This window comes from Acipenser ruthenus, chromosome 28 (assembly GCF_902713425.1).
Source record: "Acipenser ruthenus chromosome 28, fAciRut3.2 maternal haplotype, whole genome shotgun sequence".
Taxonomy (NCBI): domain Eukaryota; kingdom Metazoa; phylum Chordata; class Actinopteri; order Acipenseriformes; family Acipenseridae; genus Acipenser; species Acipenser ruthenus.
In genome coordinates, this window is record NC_081216.1 from 25,437,659 (window position 1) to 25,454,081 (window position 16,423).

Below are 16,423 nucleotides of genomic sequence, written 5' to 3' on the forward strand. Positions count from 1 at the left end.
CGTAGACTGACACAGCAGCACTTATCAAGTGGTCTCATCAATCTAAATTCAGCGAGTCGATTTAATAACCTGGTTTGCACGCTCACTTTGTTTCCTTTGTGACCCTTCGCCTTTACAACTACGCTGCAGTTGTAAAGACCGCAGTGTCTTTGAAACGAACCAAATTCTTTATTTTTAAAAGACGACACGAGAAACATTATATATAGTGCTTGTAGTTTAAACTGCTCGTGGATACTGCGGTGTCATCTTCCGGTCTACAATGCGCACCTGGGCTCATTAGGGCGACATCTGTTTGGTTAATCGACTCAGTCGGCACCTTTACGCACGAAGACGACATTACTATTTTTGCCTAAACTTCAGCAAGTATACTGTAGCTTTTGCGGGGCAAAACAGTATCGGTTTACATCATGTTTTGCAGATAACCTGTGGAATCAAAAAGGCATTTAGATGTCGCAAAAAATTGCAGTCCTACATATTTGCTACCAACCCGTCTACTTGCATGACAACATCTCGTACGCTACATTACATTATAATTGTTCAGATAACTTGACACTTCTCAGAATAAACAAAGACAGGTACAACACAAGAACATCGGCGTCTCTGTTTGTGTTATATACCAACAAACATTTAAAACACAGACGCGTCTGTTAAATTGAGACCAATGAATTTGGTTTAAAAAAAAAATACAAAAAAGTCACAAGCATTCGAGATAAATGCAAATAATAATAATAATAATAATAATAATAATAATAATAGGTTGAAGACGCCACGTGTGAAGTTTCTCAAAGTTTTCTTTCAGTAATTTATACTTATTTTATGGCTGTCCGATGCACACTATAGAGAGTTAAATTATCTAAAGAGATCATTCCAGCAATTACATAAATACCGCGAGTCCCCTAGTCACATCGACGGTCGTATAAATCTGTGTTTTTCTATTTTATTGACTGAGACAGTACTATATTGTGATCTCTTGTGCCACCTTGTGGCGGCATGTGTTAGGGCTTTCTATCAAATCAAATGTATTCATATGATAAAATTACACATACAAAACACATCAATCTAAACATTGGGATACTATTGATATCAAAGTTATTTTTAAATAATATTGTAAAACGTATGATTATATATAATATTAATAATAATAAAAAATAGCGGTATCCCCAAAAGTAATTTGTTTGTGTTCAGTTATTTTATTTCTATTAACAAGATCATTCTGCTATCATTAACATTCAGCACAGCATTTAATAAATAAGCATTCGTTTTATTGAATCTTCATGAATAATTTAAGACTGGTACAGTGATCATATTTATTCTTGAATGAGCAATAACATGATCTTGAACAGACTCAATGATAAACTCGAAAAAAACATCATACTGTACACAATAATCATTTCCTAGTTATTTTTAAAAATGTCAAAAAAAAAGTCATCAAAATGCAGCTCTGTAATCAAATATTTACATATCTATGTTACAAGAAGAAAATGTACATCATATAGAACACATTCATTAACAAACTTCCACTTTTAACAACTAGATTCAACAACACCCTTCCATAACATTTCAACAACCAGACTTCGTGAGAAAAATATATCACAAGTAGACCTTGCATTGCTCGCCTAAACAACATTGAACAAGCATGTCCTCAAATGTACCAAAAAAAAAAAAAAGCCATTTAAAATACACACAGTTATTCACAGGTCTATTTATGTCCTGCACAATTCTTGGCAGTTCTTAAACAATAGGAAACTTATTTGGCTTCCATTTAAAAAAATTCAAGATGAATGTTGCATAGGATTGGTAACCGAGAACACTCAAACTGAACATATGCAAGTAACAGAGAAAGTGAAATGGAAGCATTTAAAAACAAAAAAACACTGTAGCCTTCAAATCTGAACAACGAGTGAGTCTGAAAAGAACAAACAAGTTACCTTGGGAGTAGTTTTTTGTTTTAATCTGTATCGTTTTCATCAGCCACTTAAGCAGGCGTGGATATTTCTTGTATCCTTACAAAGCCGATTCGGTTAAATGCATGATAAGCACCACAGCCAATCACATGTCAAATGAGTCAGGATTAAGCAATACAGTACTGCATTATTTTGCTATGCAACAGAATTTTTTCCTTCCCTCTTCCTCTGTATTTGTTTTGCAAATCATAACCAAAAAGAGTCACGTTTTACCTCACCCGTCCTTATATTTGAATTAAGTTCACATAAAAGCATCACAAAACGTTCGTTTTCACTTTTCATGCACAGACACATTTCTGCCCATTAAAAAATAAACCTAACACACTGATGGCATCAGATGTTCATGAGTAAGGCTACGATTCTGGAACGGCCATTTTTAGTACATTTCACGGGCGAGGTGCGGCAAAAAATAAACAAGAATTCAAGGTCACCAAATAATGTAGTGTTAGCTACATCAACATACACAAGAGCTTTTGAATACTACACCAAAACCAATAATATACAGGCTATTGCTTTTGACAAGTTCAAATGTTACTTTAGAGTATAAAACTAACAGTACATACTTCAGACTCTGACATCATTTTTGGAAAGACGTACAGCCTTAAAGTCAAACCTTTCACCTGTCATTCTAAAATACCTCTCACTGTCACATACCCGCATCTCTCTAATTAATGTTTGAAATTCTCCCCTTTGGGTTCTCTGTTTGAGAGGATGGATGTACCAACGACGTTGTTAATGTACCCATTTTCGCAAAAGGACTGCGACAAGATGCGTCCTTCGTACAGCTACTCGCAGATTTGTATTTTCAGTGCATGACATACTGCATTTTTTAAAGAAAGCATAGTGCCTAATCAAATGTATTTTTACATCCATTTCCAAGATTTCAGACTTTATTCAAATTCACGATTTCGGTGACCTCCATGACAAAATCGTAGCCTTATTCTGAGGTATAAGAAAAAACCCTTTTAAACCAAAAAGTATTAATAAAATCTGTACCTCTTAAAAATGAGACAATGACTGAGCACCAAGCTCAACTATTTGTTCCATAAGTTGGCTTTATTCAGTAACATATACGTTAATGAATATCCTTTTGTGGATATTTCTCTATTTACGAACAGTAAGTTACTGCCCAGTGGGACAACTAGCTGCAGGTCGATATATATGAACCTGAAAACATTTTCCTCCTAAATGTCAAGAAGTCAGCATCTGATATCAAAAAATAAATTTGCAGCCGCAAACCTATGACCTTAAAAAAGTTTAGGAGATGAACACTCAGCCCTGTTTCAGAATGTAAAAAACAGCACAAATGTGCACGCTAACACAATTATTACAAAATTAAGTAAGGCATCGTTTGAAAGTTCAGCACCAAAAAGATGTTCGCAAAAGCTTGTGCTGGTCAGTGGAGGGAAAGCACTGAGGTCTGACTGCATGCAGCCGTTTCCCCCGGTGGGTTTGCTGCTACACTGGCTGAGGTGTTCTGATGCATGTGTACTGAGAGGAGATATACAGAAAGCCGTTTTTAGCTCTCGCGTCTTAAGAGGCTGCATTACCGACGTTATACAGTTCGTATGAAGGACCGATTTAAAAAACAGCTGAATTCTCTTCACGAACCACCTTGAACAGTTTAAATATACACAGTCAAAAAGTAAAACAATGGCACAGTAGCTGTTAATTTAAAAAAAAAAAAAACACACACAACTTTTTTTGATTTCTTGTGAAAATTCGTGTAAACCGTTTTTGCGATTGTTAACAGATTTGCAGCGATGGAGGTTTTGCTTAGTTTTTATAAACCTCCTCTTTGTGAATTTAAATACGTCCTAGTCTGTGGAACAAATGCTCACTTCTACACCACTTGGGTCTGGGAAAAATGTGGCTCCAGTATAGGACTGCTGTTATTACAGATATTAGGTCTATAACAGTCCTTGTACTGTCTTTACAGTTGAGGTGACTAAGACTGGTTAGCCACCAAGCTATTTCCTTGCAGCCTGACCTAGAATACCTTTCAAGGCAAACCATATAGCACCATAACCACAGCAGCTGAGGAAAGCACTGATAAAGCTGGATGGAAAAGTCCATCCTTCACTGGTCGTTTGGTTCACAGCAGCATAGGCAAGACGTCTTCTTGTAGGCCAGTACATGGCACAATGCTTGTTCCACAGCTTAAAAACGCCATCATTTTTGCACAGGAGTTCAAATACATTTAATATTTCACAACTTGGCTTTTAAAAGCCTTTAGCAAATACACTGTAAAAAATAGAATAGTGCAGTTTTTTTTAGTTTTTCTGTTTTTTTTTTTTTTTATATACTAGAAAAGACTGTTGTCCTCTGGGTTGCCTGCACCCATGGTCACAATAAATGTGATTATTATAAAGATGCTTGTTCTTACAGCAGATTTTAATTATTATTATTATTTTTTTTTTTGTCAATATTGTTTAAAAGGTAAACAGAAACACATTCTACATCGATTGGAGCCCTTGATCACAATGTGGACTCCAGTGATGAATCCAAGATGTCGTCATGGTGACTGTTGCTATTGGAGTCACTGTCGTAACTCTGGGGGCTGGAGTAGTTGGCCGCTTCTTGGAGTCTCATCAGCATATTCATCTGAAAATGAAATCCACATTGACAGTGTTGTTAATGTATGTACAAAAGGCATGGTTACATTTGGTAACCTGTATGACATCTTATGAAAGAGAAAGTTGACAAATATAAATGAATGGAAACGCCACTGCACATAGATACGCATCTGCCATCTACTGGCAAGTTTTCTGAACTCCCCCTCCAAAGCAAGTGATTTCCCAAAGCCGATGACTGCACTCACCAGCGGATCTCCTGCTTCGTCACTCTGTGGGACTTGTTTGCTGGAACACCCCTCCCGCACCACAGTGCATCCATCAAAGCCAACGTCCTCAGGTCTCAGTTGAAGCAGAGGAGGCCACTCATGTTGCTGTGGGCTGGCAGACCAAGGGTAGGTATCCATCACCCATTTAGCAGGGTCCTCCCAGGGAGCTCTTCGACCATACAGCTGTGACAAATACAGAAAGAAGAAGTTCAGCACTGGTTCAGTGTCAAATCACCAAAGGACTGGGCTACAAACAGCTGGTCTGCTCTTGACTACAAGAAAGACCTCAAGCTTGACTGCATTTCTTCATGACCTATTTCAATCAAAAGTTTGAATAAACTGGAGACAAGTACAAAAGCAGTCCAGCAGTTCGCCGCATAAAAGTAGGAGCAGAAACTCCTACCTGAAGTCCCTCCCGGACTGCCTCCAACATGTAGGGGATTATGGAGTAGTTCCACAGGTCAGTGAACCACACACGTGAACCAGCCACGTCGATTGGGCAAGACAGGAACAACCGGGGACCTAGTGAAAACAAATGTACATCTAACCAGTTCCCGTAACAGTACACGCTCAAGATCTTCCACAAATAAAGGAAGCCTGGATATTTATAAATAACTAACCACTGAAAGACTGAATAACTGAACAACATTCGAGATTGAGAGGAGATTGCTCACCGATCGTAACGTCGGAGGAGCTGTGTGCTTCCAGGAACTCGTTGAGATGCTGCCAGACTTTCGGAATCCAGTCGATGATTTTAACCAGCTCTGTGTTCCTCATCCTGCTGCTGATCTCGGTTTCAATCAGCTTTCTTCTCAAGAAACGTCCCAGGAAGCCTTTCACCGGCTCTGTGTGGTTGGCACACAGCACCCACCTGAGATGAGAAAATAAAACTAATAGAAACATGGACCCTGTGGTCTGGATCAAGTTTCTGTCCCATATATTCTCTAAAGAAGGGACTGTATTGTTGTCTCCATTGCTAGGCCAAGAACATCGATAAAGGAATAAGTGCTGCTTTATAGTATTGTGATTATTTAACCACCAAATACACAGCCATAGTGCTGGCTGAATCTAAAAAAAAAAAAACACACCATCTAGTGGAAGAACAACATTACTGCAAGCAATCCTAGTTTTGCACTGCATTTATATACCTTTTTAAATTACCTGAAATTATGATGAAGCTGGAGGTTTGGTGCTGAAGATGTAGCTTGATTCATTGTGCCGATAATGTAAGGGCTGTCAGAACAAACATTGAAAGAGTTACAAACAGACAGCAAAGAAAGAGGTTAAGCATGTCTCAGGCCAGACGTTGCTACTTAAAAATGCCACCAACAGCTGAAAAGCAGTTCGGGAATAACTCCTTATCGATGAAATATCTAACAAATGACATCACTACTGTATTTCGTTCTTTGAAAAGGTATAAAGCAGACAATGCTCACCAGCGGTGGTACTTGCAGTTGAGAAGCCCGTTGAAGATCTCTCCGAGACAGCTGACATGGTGCAGGTTATCCAGAATAATAACCAGGGGCACGTCCACCGCACTGCTCTCGCTGTTACACTGGTCAGCCAGGCTGGAGAGGTACTGACGCAATTCCTTAAGGACAGGCCAAACAAAAAAGCATTTGTCAGATCAGAAAAGATAAAAAGAGCATAAACTGTTACTGCAAACCTACTCATCCCTTTTTAATAGGATAAACAGTTACTATATACATATATAATGTCTATCTATCTATCTATCTACCTACCTATCTCTCTCTCTATATATATATATATATATATATATATATATATATATATATATATAAATCAAAATTTGACAGTACCATACAGATTGTACTGTATTGTTAACGTGGGTATATTAGTGCTTGGAAATTCTGGCCTGTGATTGGTAAAAACCGCAAAAACAGATTAAACTATTGCCCTGACATCCTTACACCACCGTGCAATAGTCACCCTCTGACATGTGGTTCACATCACTATCAGCCCCGCCCCTATTATATATATGTATATTGTACACACATACAATGGGGATGTGCACAAAAGTTTTAAATGATTAGCAGAGAATTCATTTCAGGATGTTGTTTCGGACAAAAGCCTTTCCTTCAGCTGCAGTTATATCTCCTTTCAAACCTATATATTTCTATTTCTATATGGTCTGCAGGACTCTGCTGACCTTGCTGGACTTGTGGTCCACGTTGAAGGTGGTGATGACCCCATCAGTGAGCTCTCTGCCTTCTTTCAGCACCAGGTACTCTGCCAGCCGATTGGCCAAATAGGTCTTCCCAGTTCCGCTGGGTCCAGACAGGATAATGCGCCGGTGCTCCGAGAGGAGGGAGACGTATCTCTGCAGCATGGGCTTCGGGATGAGGGTCTCAAACACCAAGCAGTCCTGGCTGTGCTCTGAAACACCTACACGCAAAAACAACATGCACACTGTCAGAGCGTGCTCTCAACACCTGCTCTCTTGACAGACTTATTGGAAACTTATAAATAAAATTCTTGAAATGTATTTATTTACCACTTTAAGTCGCCCTGGATAAGGGCGTCTGCTAAGAAATAAATAAATAATAATAATAATAATAATAATAATAATAATAATAAAATTGTGTTTGGATGCATTTCACAAATAATTAATAGAAACAAATATCTGGCACTAAATGCACTGTGCATATAAAATACACGGAGGGATACATAAAGAATTTTAAAAGGTATACCTGCAATTGAGGGAGCATTTATCAACTGTGTATTTTTACCAAACAAATGCATTAAAATCAGTAAAAAAAAAAAAACTATCCAAAACGGTTACAGTTTTAAGGGGTAATTAGTTTAAATGTAGCACTGACGCAACCATCTGGAGAAATCTGGCAACGCTATTTCAAAAAGAGAAAATCAATTTTCAAAGTCACATCTACATTTTCTGTCTAAACCTACCCCTCGTCTGCCAGCCCACAGATTCCTATTTACGAAGCCAGCAAGCAGTGTGTTCTATTGTACCTTTCAAGGTGACGGAGATGGTGTTGTTGTCCCCCACTAGGTAGCCACAGGGCAGTAGCTCTGGAGTCTGAGCTCCGGCGGTGCGATGGATATCCCCAATGCTGTAACCCAGGACACTGTCAGAGTTCAAGCCCAGCTGGCTCATTGGATCTACATGGATAATGTACTCCTAGAGGAAGGAGAGATCCCATAAGAATATACTGCATCAGTTACTCCTCGATGAAGCTACACTGGAAAGAGTCATGATAAACAAACAGTCAGAGAAAGCATGCATGTCACTGTTAATGTTATTTGAGATGTGGTCTCTTGTATCGCATGCTTCACTGTGAAAGTCCCTTCCTCTTACTATTTCAACACAGAGAACAATAAGAGAGTCTTCATCTTTACCTTGAAAAGGCGCCGGACAACCCCGTCCAGCACATCCCATTTGGTTTTCCCACTGACTCCGATGCAGCCGACAAGGAAACGACGAGGTCTACACTCCTGCACGGAACAAAGTTTGCAATTGAACATTACACGAGGTGTGAGATGGTCAAACGAAAGAGCGATTCTGTAAAGCACGAAACAAAAACGCACTCGGAATAAAATGGCACATTCCACTATATCTCACCTCCTTCCGTTTCATCTCATTTCGCAGGCTCACAACTATTTTCACATGTCTGCCCTCTTTATGAGTTGTACCGCCATCAGCATTGTCATCCAACAGCATATCTGGGAACAAATCAACAACAAAAAAAAAACTACTTTCCAACATGCCAATGGGAGTTTAGTATAAAGTGTTTTCTGCAGAATGTATTCTAATGTACAATCTGCACAGAGTGACGGATTCACTCCTGTGCACAATGCTGTGAGTGTTCAGTTGTGTATGCAAGCCTGGTGAATGTCGCCCAGGGATTTCTCTCAGTGAACTCACCCAAGCTGGTGGACTCGGTGAGGCTGAGGCTGTGCTGGGAGAGGCCTACAGACTGCCTGGGGGACGAAGAGATGGAGAGCTGGGATGGGGCCCGACTGCCGACCCCCTGATTCTCAGACTTCAATCGATCGTTCTCAATTTTCAACTTTTCAATTTCACCCTGCAAATAATTAAAACCGAGGTTAAACATTTGAAGACAAGACCAGTCAACTTTGAAACGAGACTCGAAATCAACCTGAGCAATGGGGGTTGTGTGACTGAAGTATGAATTACTGTTAACATGGCATCTAGTACAGAACATGCAGTGTTCACTTAAAATAGTCTGACTTGCTGCATATTTAGTTTAGTGAGATTTGCTTGTGTATCCAATTCTACTGCATGTCAGGTCTGTTCTGAACCCAGCCTGTAGGTGGCAGTGTGGCATGGTGTTCAGCATTAGAACACTGGAGGCCCTCACCTGCATTCTGTTCATTGCCTCACGAAGCTGGTCCAGCTGGTGGGCGGAGCTAAGGGCCTCCAGTCGAATGTCAGTCAATTTCATCTCCTTGTCTCTCAGCTCACTGCGAAGCTGCATGACTGTCTCAGCCTCACCCTCTGTGCATTCGGAAATACTGTGCAGGACAGAGAAACACGTACCATGGAGTTACACTGATCACTAACCTCTGCTAAATACTTGTGTAGCCAGAACCACCCCTCTTTAGTGACTGCTTCGATGAAGTGCTAAATACCTGCATATGAAAAGTAACTGAAGCTGTAAACATTAATTGGTATTATTTAGTCTAATAACCATTAAAAAAAAAAAATGAATTAAAAAAACAAAATTATTATAATACGACAAAATAATAAATTTACAAGTGGCCAGAAAATCAGCTGTGTATTGGTGCTCAAATCATTGGTCAGTGAATATGATTCTTTTCCTTCTGTAGTAAGCCAGTTCAAATTCAAGTGACGATTTCTGTTTACCCTCAGCGATGCTCTACACACCCCACGTGAACCACATTTAGGTAAAAGGATAAAAAGTTTAATATAGGAATATCTGTGCCTGATCGGATAACCAGCAGTTTATTTTCTGGAACATGAACTTGTTTATCCTTGGTAAATATTAAACATAAAGGTGTGTCACCCTTTACCATCATGCCCATTACATACACCACGTAGATTGCATTCACCACATTGACTGAAATGATAAATATATTGCGGAATTGCCCTCTATTACCGAGCCAGCGAACCACTCCTGAAATGAGCACTCTCGGCACTTCTGCACATCTCTTTTACATAGATGTCAGAGTAAAAGGCACTACAAAAATGGACAAGGAAAGGATACAGAGTTTAATTAACACAGGCAACTAAACAGGTTATACTTACAGTGTAAGAGAACAGCCTAAACACAAAACAAACCAGTGATTTATTAAAGCCTTTCAGTATCCATGGGATAATACTTTCAGGAACTTTTTTAATTAAAAATGAGTCCCCGTCCCCATTCCCCCTTCCACCCTCCCCCTTCCTTCCTTCCCTCCATCACCCCCTTCCCCTTCCTTCCCTTACACCCTTCCACATGCAAAACCTTAATTATTATTATTATTATTATTACTACTACTATTATTATTATTTTATTTTTTTAAGGTTAGTCAGTTTACTAACTTGACTGCCAAGGATAATGGCAGACTAATTACGGCTGCCAATCCTGCCAATGTTGTTTTTTTTACAATTCTTAATACCGATCATTACAATTGCTCTTGAATGGCAACTGCCTTGATCCGCTTCAGTCAACGCGGACCCCTTAGGTTGCCATTCAAGGGAATTATTATTATTATTATTATTGGCAACAGTTTTAAGCAGATTATTTCAACAATTAACCCTTCGCTCAGACTATCACTTACAAAGAGTTGGAGTGCGAGGTTCTCCTGAGAGGCGTAGAGGCTGTGGAGCCGTTGCGAGGAAGCTTGGGGGACGAGGGGAGGGAGGAGTCAGTCATCTCCTCGATGTCCGAGTGGGAGGAAGCTGACTTAGGGGACTTCTTCTTGCCAAATGCTTGCTTGAAGGAACTCCGTAACTGGAAGTACACAAAAAGACAGAGAGACATAAATAACAAAAATAAAAACAAAACTCTAGCTGTTTCCATCAGGTCTTTTATAATAAGAAGAAGGAGAAGAAGAAAAGAAAAAGTAGCAGTGAAGACGTCTCGTTTCCATGGTTACGACAAGGCCACATTACAAATGATATGGGTGGTCTATGAAAGATTTGGGCCCAAATGAGCTCTCTTGCACAGGAATAGCTCTGATTGCTTTGATAAAATGTACAATGTGCAGTATAAACACTTGGAGGTGCAATTCTTATAACTGGATAGCAGAAAAAGAAAAAAAAAAAAGAAAAAGTACACTTTTACTTAGAAACACAAGGGTAGTGTATCCTGAAACGTGTTTCAAGGGTTAGTAAACTAAATCTTTGGGTTAGTTATGTACAGTACTGTACAAGAACATATATTCTTACCTCATAGACCTGCCATATGAAGCATAAGTACAAAGAAAAACAAAAAAATATGAAACACAAAAAAGATGGTTTTGGACAGATACACATACTGAAGTGGTAACAAAACCAGACTAAGCGAATCTTATACTGCTCTGCGGTGTAGCTTTGTCTTCTCTGGTTAGTTACATTATAGAAACCAGCCTCACTAAGTTTTACCTGCACTATTGTTATTAATAGACCGACTCATAGCTTATACTGCACAGCCAGGACGCATTTATAAAAATAAATTTGCCACACTATCTCTATTTCCTCTCTGTCAGGAATGTCAATAAAACTCCTCTTGCGTAGACGTTTTTAACTATTCCAGGTCTTACTGTGATTCAACTGTACTGAATATTTTGTTCTATGGACTTGCATTGGGTTTATATTGGGTTTTTCCACCGAAACAAAACACATTTTGTATTTTGCCATGTCAAGTAAACAACAGCAGAACTAAGATGGTCTACAATTGAACTATCAAGCAGCTGTTTGCAGTTCCACTTGGCAGTGGTTAGCTAATTAAGCAGGGATGAGAACAGCACCACAACATAAATGCTAGAACAACAGGTGGACCCACGTAAGACACCAACATACAGTATCTGCCATTTCCTTTGCTTCATGGTTCACGTGCCTGACAAACAGCAAATGCAGGTTTTAACATGCACTACTTTGAAAGAACTTTAACAATCATCTCTGTATTAAGAAAATCCTAAAGCACTGCACGCTACTCCAGCACACTGAAGGTTAATTCAGCCCATATTCACCTTTCCTCCAGTACAGGAAGTCGACTATAGATGTAATGGCAGGAAAGAAATGTATAAAAGGGAACAGGCATAGCATTCAATAACACAGTTAATAATATTACATTTTCTAATTTCATATTAAATATATAAAAAATAATAATAATAATAATTTTGATTTAGTAGGAGATTTTTCTTAACCTTTTAGAAAATGATCTTGTATGTATCTAGTTACTAAAATCCCTACTGTGGTAATAAAAGCTACTTTCTTCAGTTTGGAAATTTAAGCACAGTTTTATCTGCTTTGAGAAAATATCTTGAAAAGGTCTTCAGAATGGTCTTGCAATGTATATGTTAAACTCCCCATCTGAAATAGCACCCCATCGGCTTGAGATTAAAGCTAGTGTGGGTTAGACCGTTTTTTATCTGCTCTGAACCCTATGCTGATCAGGTCATATTTCTACATACAGATATTTCCAGTTTCCAGGTGCACCAGCACCACTTATTTTTCATTGTGTTGACTGTTGAGGAGTCGAGACGGCAGCTCTCATACAAAGCTTCTCAAACTTACCCAGTTCTTCTTCTTCTTCTTCTTGGAGTCCACCTCCACGTTGCTGCCCACACTAGAATGGCTGGTGGCACTGTTAATACTGGACACGCTGTCTGAGGAGTGCTGTCTGCGTATGCGGAGGTCAGCGGACTGAGGGGTCCCATTACCCGTGGCTGCAAACGACAGGGGAAACCTTAGTGACACCTTAGTTATGGTTCAGACAGATCAGCATGACATTTCAGTGGTTTTGCCCATGTGTAAACCAGAAGGCCATCTCTGTCAAAAAAACTGCATATGCAGTCTGCAGCACCTGCTGTAAAACAGCCCCAGGTCTTTCTGTCCATACTGGGCTAGCACGACCCTAAGGTTTACAGTGGGTTTGACAGGTGATTTAACTCTTCATAGATGTGTACATGGCACAGGTATTAAGATGCATCTACGTACCTTTGCAAGCGAGCTCTGGGGTATTGATGACTCCATTAATGGCAGCCTGGGCAGCAGCATTTTGTTTCTTCAGATACTCAATAGTCTTTTTTAACTCATTAAGCTCTGAGTCCTATACAAAAAATAGTTGTACATCAGTATAATAGGACTTTTCCTGCCCAAGCACTGATATTACAGGGAAGAAGATTTGCACATATATGTGCTGCTGTTGAGCAATACACAATTTAGTCCTCACCTTCTGTTCTGCAGTCATAGTCAGACTCTGCAGCCTGATGGTCATGTTTCCAAGACTCTGCTCAAAAGCTGCCACAAGATGAGCCTGCAAAATATAAAATGGCAACAGCTTCATTATCTATTTCTTAACTACATGTTTTTTTTGTTTATACCTGGAAACATTAGACAATATCTGGGCAGTTTCTGAATATAGTTAAACTTTTGGAACGCTTCAGCAAATTGCCTGTCTGGGCATAGCAAGGCCTGTGCCTTTACTATACATCACTATGGTTAAAAAAATAATGAAAGGCCCACACAAGCTAGTTAAATCTGTACTGCCTGAAGGAAAACAATTACTGAAATAACATACATCATGCATCCCATTGTTCAATAGAAAAACAAGCTAGTCTAAGTGGAAAATTATGCCATTAGCATTTTAAATTGGGAGCTGTCTGTACAAGCAAGTTAGAATGTTGCTGTTTCAGGCAATCGAATAAGGCGAGTCTGAATTTATAGCTATCAGCAAACGGAGCAATTACCCCTGAAACCGGCATTTGTAGCAATATAAAATTATATTGTTTGTGTCAATTAAAGTGCCCTTTGATCCACCTCAATAAAAGAAATGAGCTAGACATAAAAAAAAGCTCACATTTAAGGATCAGAGTTTACGAGGCTGTTTTTAAGTGTGAGCAATTTCACAGCGACATGTCGTCACAGAAACCCTGTGAGCTTAAGAGACAGCAGTTCCTGAAGATGTAATCCCCGCTTGTTGTGTGGATTTTTAGTGATTTTTATTGACTTTTGTTCTTCAAATTGAAATTCAAATTTGAGATATATATATATATATATATATATATATATATATATATATATATATATATATATATATATATATATATATATATATATATATATATATATATATAAAAACACACTCATATATATATATATTTAGGAAAAAGCAATACGACATTACAATTTCATAATGTTGATCTATTTAATAAACAGACTTGACAAATCCAGTGTCACAAGCTACCAAATGTATGCACACAAAAGAGACTTTTCTCAGGGTAACAACAGACTCGGATACTCATTTTCTACATTTTTTTTTAATACATGTTTTTCAGATAAAAATGTGCCAATGTTGCATGGGAAGAAATGGCTTTGAATACCAGCCTGTACATGTTTTAAGTTGCCACAAAATGAATATTTAGTAAATGAGGCATTAACTAATTAATTAATACATGTATTTAAGTCTGTGAAATGTCTCAAGAATATGAACATATTTGATCAGAACCACTATAAATACACAGATCAAATTCAGGATCATTAATTATAATGAAGAAAAAAACCAAAAAAAAACAATAGTGTATGCCAGCTTAGATTGGTCAAGCTGTATCTCTAAAGCATTCAGAGCAAGTCTTACCGACGTGCCAAAAGAATCGATGCAGGACCACAACTGTGCCACATATCTGCACACTTCAATACCCTAACTGCATGAAAAGCCTAAAGGCTGCTTTACCTCTTCACAGATATCTGCACACTTCAATATCCTAACTGCATGAAAAGCCTAAAGGCTGCTTTACCTCTTCACAGATATCTGCACACTTCAATACCGTAATTGCATGAAAAGCCTAAAGGCTGCTTTACCTCTTCACATACTGTATATCAGCACACTTCAATACCGTAACTGCATGAAAAGCCTAAAGCCTGCTTTACCTCTTCACATACTGTATATCAGCACACTTCAATACCGTAATTGCATGAAAAGCCTAAAGCCTGCTTTACCTCTCCAACTACTCCACCTTGCCCTCTTATCTACTCTTATCTATTCTTTTCTCATGCTCACGGGAATGTAAAATATAATTATTAAATGCATTTTTTTTTAGACTCAAAGTTATATTAGAAGCAACATGCTAAAAAAAACCCCCAAACAACAACTTTTTAATAAGCTGTAAAGTTGAACGAATTTCTTGTATCCAATGTAATACACCCTTTCCCCTCTCAGGATAGCCCCTACCTCATTAATATTGTGAAGGGAGGAGATTGCTGGATCCGCACTGTAAGAGCAGATGTTTTTGTCTCCTTGCTCATAGTGGCTGTTGTTTAAAGACTGTTCAGTCTTCCTATGTGTCCTCTTCAGAGAGGGGTACTGATTTAGACTAGGCCAGGTCAACGTGCTGACCAGATTACCAGAGGGACTAACGGCAGACATTATTGTAGGGTCAATATCTCCCGTTCCACTTCACAAACACAGCAAAAAAAAAAAAAAAAAAAAGCCCAGACAGTTCCGAAGTCGACGTGAAAGACTAAAAGACTAGATCAGATCAATTTCTAAAAACATCTGAGCTGAGTCTCTCTGCAAGCCATCCATATACTGCAAAACAGTGCAAGTCAAACTGAGAACATACAACTTGATGTTATCACACCAAATGGCGTACTCAATACAAGATGATTCGCTGGCAAAGTGTTGATAACTAGATGCCAGCAGATCTCCAGTTAGGCAATAAGTTCCACTTTTATTTTTTTCATTTCTTGTAATAAAATCATAAAGGTCTGTTTTGCACAGCAAATATATGTTGGTAAAATACTGTATCTTCAGATCCCTTAAATTTAGGAAAAAAACAGTTTCCTTTGCAGATCTCAGGACTCAAATAACTGTCTGTATCACCACAGTGAAAACAAGCCTGTCTTCAGAGCATTCTGCTATGAGGAAAAAGAGCCTCAGGTGCGAGAAATTACAGTGAAGAAAACACAGTGAGGATCAAATATACATGAAGCATGCAGGCCTGAGGAAGCTCCTCCTTTCAGCTTTCTCAGTTGACACTCTGACAAGCTCCTGGATGCAGGTGGAGCTACATGTTAAACCTCTATGTCACTGGCAATGTAGTAAAATTAGCATCACTAATTATTAAATAAAAATAAATATAGCAGCAACAGACACAATTTCAACTAATCCCAAAATAATCACTTTGCACTTTCTCAGAACTAAACAAAGCTTTCGGATTCACTGACAAAAAAAAAACAAAAAAAACACATGCTCCGTTCTCTTCAAATTGCAGTAAGAAAATGTAAATAAATAAAAAAAAGATTACTATCGTGATACTCTTCTAAACTCTTAGCCAATGCCAAGATTCCCAAGACTAACACAAACAAGAGGCTGTGTAAGGTTATTATTGTATAAGGTTATTCCACAACATCATTGGATAGTGATCCGACTTTGCAATTTAAGAGACAAATTGATTTGGTTTTGGGAAA

At 38.6% G+C, this 16,423-nt stretch overlaps 1 protein-coding gene across 16 annotated transcripts in view; it reads right to left on the minus strand.

Moving 5' to 3' along the window:
• Window positions 1-1,240: 1,240 nt before the first annotated feature.
• Window positions 1,241-16,423, minus strand: part of LOC117434877 (neuron navigator 2-like) — a 171,628-nt gene continuing 156,445 nt past the window's right edge. For 10 of the 16 annotated variants that reach the window (XM_059003132.1, XM_059003122.1, XM_059003121.1 and 7 more), the window contains 17 exons: window positions 13,188-13,271; window positions 12,953-13,064; window positions 12,530-12,681; window positions 10,591-10,763; window positions 9,927-10,007; window positions 9,168-9,321; window positions 8,711-8,870; window positions 8,408-8,508; window positions 8,185-8,280; window positions 7,798-7,966; window positions 6,977-7,212; window positions 6,243-6,397; window positions 5,968-6,039; window positions 5,481-5,677; window positions 5,210-5,328; window positions 4,786-4,989; window positions 1,241-4,568 (listed from right to left, as the gene is read on the minus strand). In XM_059003132.1, the coding sequence (XP_058859115.1) occupies window positions 4,443-4,568; window positions 4,786-4,989; window positions 5,210-5,328; window positions 5,481-5,677; window positions 5,968-6,039; window positions 6,243-6,397; window positions 6,977-7,212; window positions 7,798-7,966; window positions 8,185-8,280; window positions 8,408-8,508; window positions 8,711-8,870; window positions 9,168-9,321; window positions 9,927-10,007; window positions 10,591-10,763; window positions 12,530-12,681; window positions 12,953-13,064; window positions 13,188-13,271 (2,391 nt within the window). In that variant the 3' untranslated portion in view covers window positions 1,241-4,442. The remainder of the gene's footprint in view (window positions 4,569-4,785; window positions 4,990-5,209; window positions 5,329-5,480; window positions 5,678-5,967; window positions 6,040-6,242; window positions 6,398-6,976; window positions 7,213-7,797; window positions 7,967-8,184; window positions 8,281-8,407; window positions 8,509-8,710; window positions 8,871-9,167; window positions 9,322-9,926; window positions 10,008-10,590; window positions 10,764-12,529; window positions 12,682-12,952; window positions 13,065-13,187; window positions 13,272-16,423) is intronic. The other 6 variants (XM_059003131.1, XM_059003129.1, XM_059003125.1 and 3 more) reach the window with 1 other exon arrangement.